This window comes from Centruroides vittatus, unplaced genomic scaffold (assembly GCF_030686945.1).
Source record: "Centruroides vittatus isolate TY-2023 unplaced genomic scaffold, ASM3068694v2 contig_1427, whole genome shotgun sequence".
NCBI lineage: Eukaryota > Metazoa > Arthropoda > Arachnida > Scorpiones > Buthidae > Centruroides > Centruroides vittatus.
In genome coordinates this window covers 1,347,509-1,360,179 of record NW_027120893.1, presented here as the reverse complement: position 1 = coordinate 1,360,179, position 12,671 = coordinate 1,347,509, and the positions used below count along the sequence as shown (strand labels likewise).

The 12,671-nt window shown below is 28.2% G+C and overlaps 1 protein-coding gene across 2 annotated transcripts in view; it reads right to left on the bottom strand.

The window, feature by feature from the left end:
• The window catches only part of LOC136968294 (TBC1 domain family member 2B-like), a 107,953-nt gene that overhangs the window by 41,329 nt on the left and 53,953 nt on the right, over positions 1-12,671 (bottom strand). Inside the window, exons 14-17 of one of the 2 annotated variants that reach the window (XM_067262295.1) lie at positions 10,434-10,565; positions 7,885-8,022; positions 3,313-3,489; positions 3,095-3,229 (exon numbers count right to left, since the gene is read on the bottom strand). In XM_067262295.1, coding sequence (XP_067118396.1) covers positions 3,095-3,229; positions 3,313-3,489; positions 7,885-8,022; positions 10,434-10,565 — 582 coding nt within the window. Of the gene's footprint in view, positions 1-3,094; positions 3,230-3,312; positions 3,490-7,884; positions 8,023-10,433; positions 10,566-12,671 lie in introns of those variants that run through there. The other variant, XM_067262296.1, reaches the window with a different exon arrangement.

The following is a 12,671-nucleotide window of genomic DNA, read 5'->3' as shown; positions in this document are numbered from 1 at the left end:
TTTCATTTAAAAAATTTTAAGAAGTTTCCACCTTCCTAACTTTTTAACTAGAGGACATACACTCTATACTTCTTTACATACATAAATACTTCTCAAGAAAAAAAAATGCTACCATCTGTGAGATTCAAGAATCCTTTCATAATGCAAAAATTACAAAAAGTTATATGAACATTGCAGATGAGTTCATTTGTAGCAATAAACTTTTTTCTTTGTTTTAATACATTTTTAAAACACAATGACTAAGTAATTTATTACTACTTCTTAATGAACTAATAGAAACCAGTCCCAATGTCCACTTCTAAGATGTATGATATTACATTTTGCAGATGTTTCTCAAACACTCTACCACAGACTTCTCGCAGACAACCAGATGTGGGATTAGGCACCACATCTGGTTGTCATAGCCATAGCCAAATTGATAAACTGTAATCTACAAGAGACTGAATATTTGTGAAAAAATAACACGTAGAACCTTTATTTGATGAGATATGTTTACAGAATTGCCAGACAATACCATGATGTATTGCAAGTGCTTTTTAGTATTCTTCCAAATAGAATTGTCATTTGACTTGTGTGTATGTTTATTTGTTTCAGTTTTTTGATAAAATTACAAAAAGTAAACAAAACACATTTTTGGAAATCCACAAGTATTTTATATCATTAGAAAGACAAAATGTGGAAATTAAAGACACAATTTTAGTTTTTGATGCAATGCCAATAATTTCAAAATTTTGGAATAAAAACTGGTGTTGCTTTTCTTAAGTTGAGTCATGTGTCTAACAGACACCAAGTGATTCAACTTGGGAAAAGCAAAAAAAGTCAAGTTAAAAGATCACTGATAATGAGCTGATGGTCTGAGGTGAAGAGGATGAAATGTAGCATATTCAATGACATATTATAGTGACATATATTCACAAGCAAACTGACAATATTAAGCGTCAAATATAACAGAAAGGTCATTCCAAACTCTGCCTATTACATGTTCCCTATTATAACCTATGGGTGAACTTGCAAACTACTACTGCAGTGCAAATGATAGCAGTGCCAACACAGAATGTGATGTCTCAGGTTCCTTGCATCCTAAATCATCATATTATGCCTAAAAGGCTGCAGAAGAACAAAAAAAGTGACAAATCAGAGTCTGAAATGGAAGAAGATGACAGGTATACAACAAAAGAGGAAATCATCCTCCAGTGCTTATTCTTTCCATGAAAACTCCACATGATGAATGATAGTAAGGACCATATTCCACCAACCAGAATGATGACGACTAGCTCTGATGCCATGTGTGTTTCTGGTGGCATCACCAACTGCGATGCAGCCAGAAAAGAAAATCTCACAAAATACATTTGTATGCATTGACTTGATGATTAGACAATTGGTTTATTTTTGTTTTCCTGTATTTATATAGTTTGTACAGTGAAAGAGTAGACATGAGTCAGCCTGAGCTGGAAAGGTCTATCTCAGATGAAAAGAATGGAAGGAAACATGTGGCTACCCCTCTTGAGAGTTGATCACGAATCTGATCTCTTTCAGCTGTTTTGGTTTTTACATTTCTAAAATATGTTTACACCTTCTTTATCATAATTTTATTGTTTTATTTATTTTTTCAAAATTTTATTACTTACTCTTACTTCTACCATTACTCACATGTCTCCTTTCATCTGACATAGACCCTTCCAGCTCAGGCTGATTCGTGTCTACTCTTTTGCTGTGCAGACTATAGTACTGCATACTTTGACATGCATAAATGACATTTCTTTTGATGCTTGGAAAGTCTCAAAACATTGTTATGGTACTTTATTACTGTTTATAACACTGAGTGGAGTCAATGTTCTCTATACAAAAATTGTTAACTTTTCCAGTCCAATAAATTTTCTTTCGTTATATTGTATTGTCTTCTTATCTAACCTTGACCACACAATATCCAGTGCACCTAATATTGCCTAGTGGGTAAATAGGCATCATTTTCTTGGTATGCTATTTGTCACTGTTTTCACATTTTTATCACAAAAAATTGTGCACTTGCCATTACTGTCTACAGTACATGGCCCACTGGTTATTGCTTCTTTTCAGCTGTTTGCTTTCTTGTTATCCATTGCATTGTCTACATGAATGCACAATATTTAGAGTAGTTGGAATGTGATACACTTGCCCTATTTTCATTGTTTATTCTATGGTATTTAATTAAATTTCTTGTTATGTTTTTTTATGATTTTGTTTTATTTTCTTATATATGATCCAATTTTAGCACTTAAGCAATTACTTCATACATTAATGTGAATGCATCATCATATTAAAATTACATAATATTTATTCCAATTATTAATTTCATGTACAATGGGGACAGCATTCATAAAGTTTGCCTTTATTATTTTTCACCATTTGGAACTGCCTATCAAACATTCAATTTACAGCAATGACCATGGATTTTTTATGAGTTCTTACTGTACTCTGTGTGTTGTATTTTTTTTTTTTTTTTTTCCTTAGAAAGTACTTGTGCAGAAAAATGTAGTGCATGTCCTGCAGGTTAAAAAGTTAGGAAAGCAAAATTTTTTCAGATTTTTTTACAAAATTTTAAATATAAGAAATGAAAAATATGCGCTGTGCCATCTCACATACACCATGGCAGTTAGTAAGGATTAATGAAGAAAAGTTGAAAAAATGTAAAAACCCATATTGCTTCTTAATATAAATGTCCTCTAACTTATCTTCTCTTCCATTCTGTTTCATGTTTCAAAAAGATGTTGAAAGCAGTGAAATGTGTTTATGGAGGAACTCAATGAAACTTTAATTAAATTTAATTACTATAAATACTTTATTGATATGTTCCTTTTTTATATTGGGTATATAAAGCACTAAATTTGTGAAAATTCTTCATTTTATTGTTAATAAAATATTTAAAAATTATTTAATTTGAAATTTAACTATAATCTTGCTTTCATAACTGAAAAAATAATTATCAAAAAATATTTTATGAAGCTGAAACATTATTTTATTATATTTAATATCAATAATAACTATTTATTTTTTACATTGGAGAAAAAATTAAAGTAGACCTCATTTAATCTAATACAAATGCAATAAGACTTACTTGTATTAATCTTTTGATATCAATAGATTTCTCTAACATGTTACGCAAATATCTATTTATTGCCATATAGTCATTTAGTCGTAATATATCATTTTCAAAAATTTTCAGAAGAGCTAAAGAGAAACGAAATAAAACCTAAAAAATTGAATAAATAAAACTTTAAAATTTGAATGATTTAATTCATTTAATGAAATTTAATAATTATAAATCAAACAAACCTTGCTACTTTCATATAAAAAAACATCCCATATTCTCAAATATATTTCAACAGGAACATTATCCACAAATATTGTAAGAAACCAGTTGAAAGTGAACAGTGATAAATCAATGTTATACTGATCCAAATGATTATATAAACGAGGAAGTTTTTCCGATACCAAATCTTTCAAAACTCTCTGGAAATATTTAAAATATTAATATAATAAAATAAATATTTTAAAATAACAAATAAATAAATACAGTAAACTTCCATTAACTTGGACTAATAGGAGGTAAATGTTGTCTGAGTTAGCACAGTGTTTTCTCCAGTGATATGGTAAGAATGAGAATATGGATATGTAATACAGTAATTTATTACAATCAGCTCTGTGCAGAAGTTTTATTGTCTTGTGAGCTTAAGTTATAGTGTAAGTTTATTACTATAAGAAATGAGCTCAAAAGTTTTTTGACAGTACAGTTTATAGAGATGTACAGTCTTTAGTAATTGACTACAGTAATATGCACAGTATTACAGACTTCCAAACATCAAATCTCTCATTAATTATAGGCTTCATTTTTCTATTGTCAAGAAATTTTAAATTACTGTTTTCAAGAAAATTTATGAGTTATCAGGTGTTTATTATATTGAAATATTACAATAAATTTTTTTGTAATATTTCAATATAGAATAAAGAATTTTCTAATACTTTGTGACTATCATTTTCATAATAACATAATACTTGAACATTTTATTAAATTTTTATATTTACTTATGGCAATAGTAAAAGATCAAAATAGAAAAATAAGATAATAAAATGATCTTATTTTTCTGTTTGATTCTTCCCTGACAACATCTACAAAAGTCCTGCCAGCAAAACTGATGCTGAAAAAAACCTTTGGTGTGTGTATTATAGGCAATATAAAAAAAAATTAAATTCATTTAAATCTTTAACAGTAAGAAATAACAACTCAATATTGAATTTCAGATAACAAATAAATCTTTAATAAAGCCAAAAAACTGTTTATACCAAAACATATTTCAGAAAGATATGTCATCTTAACAAATTAAACTTAATTCTAGGTTCTTAAGAGTAATGAAATGTACAATGTTTTAGCAATGTGTGCATAAACAAGATGTTTTACAGTTATATATTTGAAAAATAAATGTTCTAATTATATTTAAATTTTTTCTTACATTAATTATGCTTTGAACTCATATTACATATAGCTCAACATTATAATAATAAATGTCATTATTATTTACACTCTTATGTTTCTTTTCATTTTTACTAAACATGTTTCTTTCAATTCTTTCCACATTTCATATAACTTTTCAGTATTACTGTAATTCACAATGGTCAAACATATGGTTTTAAATATTTTTCTATAAAAGTAATATTTTATGTTCTTTAGAATAATAAAACAGATGTAAGTTTGAATATTTAGTGAGAAAATGACATTTCTTGAAAACAGCTTGGTGTGAATAAGTTTTTGGGTTTCTTGAAGAATTGAGGTTTGGAAATTCATTTAAATATTTATCACAGCTTTATTAAAAATGTTTATAAATATTTATTGAATATTTATAAACATTTATAACAAAGCAATAAATACAATTGCATCAATTTACATACAATTAAATAAAACAGTTTTAACTTTATATAATCTACTTTAGTAACAAAATTAAAACTTATGTTGTAGGTACGTCAGTTTTACATAATTTCAGTTTTATTATCCTATAACTGTGAGTTGAAAACAGTAGACAAAAGGACAATTTCATAATGCAGCCAAAGCAGGCATTTACATAATTTATGAGTTCAAAGTTATGAATTTCTAATTTTTGAATTTGTTTTAAATTGAAATTTTCAAATTACAAGTAACTGAAAAACCAGTTTCAATTACCTGCAGTTTAAAAATTACTGTACTAAAAATGTAGTTTTAAATAATTAAAATGCATATATTATTTTTTTTTTTTTGTAACTCTTTCCACCCAGTGGGCACTAAGAAAGCCTCTTATAGCAAGCCCATTATGGGTTCGGCCAGGCCCACAATGGGGCAGCCGGGTGGTGAGGGACAGGGACCGACATATCCGGACAGACCACCCCCGAAAAATTCCTGGGGATTTCTCGACCCGTCCGGATTCGATCCCGGGTCCCCCAGGGCGGTAGGCTGCTAACCTTGACCGCTCGGCCATCCGGCCGCATATATTATATTATAAATTAATTCGGTTAATTACCTTTTTCTTTCTATTAAATATTTTTGTTTTGCATTTTATATTTTATATATTCAAACCATTTTATTACTTTACGATCACCTGTTACCAAATACAAATAATATATTTTTCCTATATCTAATCATAAAAATTTAGTGTGTGATCTTAAAATTAAACACTTAAAGATTAAGATTTAATAAAAGTGTTCTTATTAATTTGCTATATAAAATATACTTAATATTTTATATTTAGGATACTTGATTTAAAATGTTAGAGCTGTATTGTAATTACAAAAATATTTGGTTGTTCAGAAAGTAATTTTGTTTTCCTTTCATGGAAAAAAAAACAATTTTCTTATAATATATAAATATTTTATTGAATTATATATTGACCATTTTAGTCAAATACCTGTTGCCATCTTTCTGGTAGTAGCATGATTCCACGTTCATAAGAGTTTGGTCTGTGGTTACAAAAAGCTGATCAAAGTTATTTTTGACATCCTCATTTGAAGTAAATGTTTTACCGTTTAAAAAAATTTTGTAAAGACCAGAACAAGTAATAATCTGAGGGTGCCAGATCTGGTGAATATGGTGGGTGTGGTAGCACATCCCATTCAAGCTGTAACAGCTTCTGACAAGTTACCAAACTTGTGAGATCTGGCATTATCATAGTAAAATACTATACCTTTTCTGTTGGTCAATTCTGGGCTTTTTTGTTTGATGGTATCACTCAATTTGGCCATTTGATGGCAGTATACTTTCGAATTAATTGTGGACTTGTCTGGTATAAGCTCAAAAAAAACTTCTTTTAAAATCCCACCAAAGAGAGAATCTCTTTTTTTAGGAACATGTGGAACCCATATACCAAGCTTTGAAATGAAACAAAGTTATTTCAAGAGATCATAAACGGTTCAATTTGACAAACTTAATCTCTTAGCAATTTCTCATGTTGTTATTCAGCACATTGCTTCAATCAATACCTTTATTTTGCCTTCATCAGCTTCAACTAGCCATCCAGAATGTGGTGCATCTTCAATATCGAAATTGCCAGAATAAAATTTTCTGAACCAGTTTTGGCACTGTCATTCTGTTAACACATCTTTTCCATACATGTCATACAATTTTTTTCTTGCTTAAACAGCATTTTTATTTTATTTTGATAATAAAAAAAGCAAAATATGCCAAAGATGATGCTTTCAATTTTCCATATTTGATGGGACACCAAGAAACCAATTGCACAGAATCAAGCAAAATTTTTTTACAAATAAGCTTTGAAATGTCAGCTGTCAAAATATATAATATTGTTAAAAACGAAATTGGTGGGTAAAAATACAACTAATTCCTCTGGTAAAAAAACGAAATTAATTTCCGAGCAACCCAATATCAATTTTAAACACATGTAAAGAAGAAAAACTATTATTATAAAATCTTAATATACTTCATAAATTCTGATAAATCATCAATTAGTTTTGTCTATAAATCAAATTATTGAATTATATGTATATATACATATATACAGTAGTACCTCAGGATACGAAATTAATCTGTTCCTAAACTGAGATCATATCATGAAAACGTCGTAAGGTGAATCATTTTTCCCCATATGATTACATGTAAAACCAAATAATCCATTCCAACAAGAATAACACACTCAAATTAAAGCTAAGTAGTACATTGAAGGAAAAAAAAAAAACTTTAGTAAGGAAAACACTGAAAAATGCATTTTGTAGTTGTAAATGTATAAATAACCATAATAGAATAATAATTAATAAAAAAGATGCAGTTTTATTTGCACTTTACCTTTGAGGATAGACGCCGATGGAGGTCTAAATTGGTGGCAAAAGAGAGGGAGAAGGGAAATGATACTAAAACTTAACTTACATAACATAATGTAACAATAACTTAAAAATAACTTAACACTAATTTTTTTATCTTTTCTGTTTTATATATTTTTAAAAATTTTTTTTATTCACTGCTTTTTGCTTTCTTTCCTTCACTTCCACCAGCACTTTCACTGGATAGAGGTTGCTTGGTAAAATATCTATCCAAAGTGATTTGGCTTTGCCTACTTTTGCAAAATAACACAACAAAATGTAAGAGTGCAACGAGCGAGATCTTTCCACGATGAAGCAAACATGTGGACTGAGACCAATGAGCAGAAGGAACATGTGATCATGGCGGTGGCGCTGTGAACTAATGTAACATTGTATGGCGAGTTTTTGTTCGTACCGTGGAGCAAAAATATGTTCGAATTTCATGTTGTATCCTGAAGCATTCATATGTAGAGGTATTACTGTATATATAAATCATATATCTATGCATAAAAAAAATTTCTTAAATTTATTTCATCTACTTTAGTTATATATTGACTATGTAAATCTTACTTGATCAACTTGAGATGCTATAAGCGTCTTGCTGTAATAGTCAGCAGGCATAATATATTCTAGAATAGCAACGAGACACCAAAATGCATCTTCTTCTTCCATAAATAATAGTGCTATAGCTGCTAATCGATTTATACCCTAGTTGAAATAAAATTGTCTATGTTAAAACAGTACTAAAAAGAAGAAGCTTTAATAAAAATATGTAATTAAAGTAAAATATCTGCATATCCTAGAATTTTTGCATGAATAAAATATAAAAAGTATTCAAAAAAGATCTTTACATCTTTTACTGATAAAAGAATCATGTAACATCATACTTTAGAAATGCTAGCATAATAATGAAGGGGCTATTCCATTTAAGTTTTACAACTATCTTAAAGACCTGTTCAATCAATGCAGTAGTAATTATAATTTTTGCTGCATCCTTCTGTTCATGTATTCTTTTATACTCATTTCCTATATGTGCTCCTTATAAAGAATGAAATAAGATTTCAGTACATATAAAATGATGATGTTTTATTAAGATCTAATTTAACTTTTAATTTTTTACCAGACAAATCTCTTATCATGTCAACTTTTAATATGTACACAGAAATAATCCTTTTCTATTAGCTTGATAATTTTATGCCTTTGATTTTAATTTAAAACTCAGAATAATTTTGGATGTGATAAAAGTATGCTGTACACATGGGTCAGAATATTTTTTCTCATTTTATTTTATAACTTTATTTTAGTAATGTTGCTACTTTAATTAAAAAGTAATGTGAAATGCTTTGCATTAATGTAATGTTTGTTCATTACTTTGCTTCAAAAATACAACAGCCAAAATGTCTTGCTGTATTTTTGATAAAAGCAATCTCTATTTTTTTATTTTTTGCAGCCTCCATCCTAATAGACAGGACCAAAAAAAAATCTTTTTCTTACACTGTTATATGATAAAACTTTATAATTAAAAGATCTTACGACTTTGTATGAATATAGGAAGACCGAAGTGGCCATTCTCATATTCTTATCCAAAGTACAAAAGTCTGTTTATCAATACACAGAATCAAATTCTTGTCTGTTATAATTCATAACATGGATAAACTTTTCTGTTTTTCAGAAATCTTTAATAAATATGCAAGACATCAACATATCTAAACTAAATAATGTATATCCTTTTTAGAACACTGGTTTCTTAATGAAAACTAGCAATATCTCTTCAAATTACCTGATAAAAAGCTAGAGAATTCAGTATTATTTCTTGAATAAAATATTCTGTCTATTTAAAAAAATAATCTGAAGCTATATGAAGAAGTCTGAAAAATGTTCAACTGTTATTTATCAAAAATTATAAAGAAATAACTTTAACGTTATGTTATAAATGCTACTTTTCTCAATATGTGTTCTTTCTCACAATTAAATTATTGCACTTAAAAATTTATATTTACATATTTTATAAAATATATATGTTTACATTAAAATATACAATTCAGTCATATAATAACTTAGTCTCTGTATTATTGTAATGCATTTAGAATTTCTGATGACAAAGCAAGACATTAGTTCTTGGTATTCAAATTGGCTCGCTTTCTATCATATAAGCTCATAAGGATCACATCTGAGAAGTATTTGAATACCTAACACAAGTTCTCAAGAACAATAAGATCCTTATTACCATCAAACAGTTTTCAATTTGTGAATTCAAATACTCCCACCTTTAATTGGAAATCACTTTCAATTAATTTGGATTAAACCCAATCATTAAAATATTTTTACATATGTAATAGTGATTTCAGTCTAAAGATAAATGTAACTGCGTGACATTTATCTGATATAGTTAAAAGAGGGGGAAAATGCTAAAAATGTGTTCAAAACAGAAAAAAAATTTGGTAGAAGTAATTTCAAAGTAAAAATTTAAAACTTGGCAACAGTATTCAATTATAAAAAATATAAAATATCATGAATATACAAAAAAATTTCTTGCACCACTTTCCTTTCTGTCATTCACCCAGTGACAGTCCAAAATATTAATTTTCACACACAGAGACAATCTTTTTACGAGAGAGGTAATTTCAATTTACGCAGGTTTTACAGTATATGCAACTTATTTTTTTCAATTAGATTCTGTAAAATATGACTAGTGCAAAATTTTCAACATAAATCATGAATATACTGGTTTTCATGAACTATGGCTTTAAAGTTATAATTCTAAAAAAAACACAGTTTTATCAAGTTATTTTAGTGAATTTGTATTAACAGCATTCTGCCTTCTGCTATATATAAAAAAAAATAGTTATATAACTTACACTAGTAACAAATCAAGCTATATGAAATTGCATATTTTACTAGTATTTGATTGAATATTCTTGTGAAATTTTATATTTCCGAGGAATTAAATTTTTGATTTATTTATTGATATATTTAAAGTTTATTTTCTATGTAGTCTTTATTTCAACCACAAATGACTATAAAACATTTTATAAAATCTAAATTATTTTGTATGAATTATTTCCAGAAAGTTATTAATTTTCTACTAAATTAAGTTAATAATATTTCTAGATACATACCTGACAATAACCAATGGCTGGGTTATGTCTACTATAAGCAAGCAATACTCTCCGTAACCGAGGTACTCCACTAGAGTCAAGATTTTCATAATGCCTATTATTGGGTAATGTTCTTAGCAAATCCAGTTCAATCTTAAATAAAATTAAAATTTTCAGATAAAATCTTAGTGAATATAAATTAATTATAAAATATTTTAATATTAAGTTTTAATAATAAATATATATATGCAAACATAGCAACAGTATTTTAAAAGTATATATGAAATTAAATAAATATTATTTTAATACAATTCTTATAATTTATTTCAAGAATAGTAGTCGCTATGTCTTAGAATATAAAAAAGTTGTTATGCACAGAAAAGAAAAAACATCTCAAGCAGAATAGTTACTGTCCTGATGAACATTTCTTCATTCTTAATATCAAATTTAGTTTGATATTTTTAAACTGGTAGCAAAAGATCTTTTTCACTATTCAACAATTTATCTCCATTGTTTGTAATCAGTACAGGTGGAGGAGGAGACCAAGAAAGAGTTGCAATCCACAGTTATATAGTATCACAAAACTTTTACTTATCTATACTAATATATAAAGAGGTAACTAAGTTTGGTTGTAACAGGTAATCTCCGAAACTACTCATCCGATTTCAAAAATTCTTTCACCAATATTTAGAATGGACCTTCAGGGTGGACATAGGCTATATATTATTCCGTTAAACATTCGTATAAATTAAAAGATATCATCTAGGATTAAGGCTTTTATGTCGAACAGATGGCGCTAACTCCGACGACCTAAGTTTGCTTTTCTGTAAGGCATTATGCTTTTCTGTGAGGATAAACTAAAGCAGATCATCTATCTATCTATATAAATAAAAATGTAATGTTCGTTTGTTCCTACCGATTCCTTTGAAATTTTGACACAACGTTGCATTTGAATACGCACGTGTTTTTATATAATATACATGTCGAAATTCCTCCCATTGGGGGAGATGGACAGGATTACGGCTTACCTGAAGAACTCCGCTTCTATTTATACTATTTTAGATGCGGTGTTTTGCGTTTTTGATTGCGTTTCAATATGGTACGTCACAAAATATACAGTAAAAAGGGATTTTTCGATATTCCCCCCCGTGGGGGAGAGGAACAGGATTAAGGTTTACTGTGAAAAACTCCGCTTCTACTTTACTATTTTAGACGTGGTTTTTGCGTTTTTGATTGAATTTTAATAAAGTACGTCAACAGAATATACACTAAAAAGGGATTTATCGATATTCCCGCGCGGGGGCGAGGGACAGGATTAAAGCTTACGGTGAAGAACTCGGCTTCTATTAAACTATTTTAGATGCGGTTTTTTTGTTTTTGATTGCGTTTTAATAGGGTACGTCAACAAAATGTATACTAAGAAGGAATTTTTTTAAATTCTTCCCCACGGGGAAGTGTTATACATTTATAATAGATACATTTTGAGCCACAACAATGCGTGGCCGGGTCTGCTAGTTGTTAATAATCAGATAAAAATCAGCTTACATGTATTCTCTAAATGAATTTTCTTTATCAATCTTAAAAATGCTTTATGTATCATTGAAGATTAAAAAGAAAAAAAAATCAGATTAGTGCTTTTGTACTAAGGTCAGACTGTCATAAAACCATTGTATTACAGATCAAAATAATGTCTAGGATTATATATCTACTGTAGTTATAGATGTAACAATGAAAGCCAAAAATTATATTGAAATATTAGAAAATAAACAGATATAATACAAAGTCCTCTTTAGGGATATCCAAAACATAAATTTAAAAAAATTCTACGTCGTTGTATAGTCACTGTTCAAAATAAAGGGTAATTAAAATTATTATAGGATGAAAAATGTCTAGATGTCATCTTGACCTCAATTCTACTAAGAATTTGTGATTTAAAGTATGAGTAAAATTTTGAAAAAAAGGCTAGCTATGAACATTAATTGGTATAGTATTGCCTGTTTACAGAAATCATTACTAAAGAATTACTTTTTAGATTATTCAGTGCCAAACAGATGGTATACATTTTTGAAAGCAATGGGTTGGAATGTTTTAATAAATTTATAAAATTTACAAACAAGAAAATAACTAGTAATAAGTTAATAATAAGTAATAAGTTTAGTAATAAGTAATGAACTTAATTCAATGTTGAAAAATAGGCTTGCAGCCTTAGTTATATCAGTTCCAAAAGTGGAGAATAGATTAGTCCATGCTATTACATGA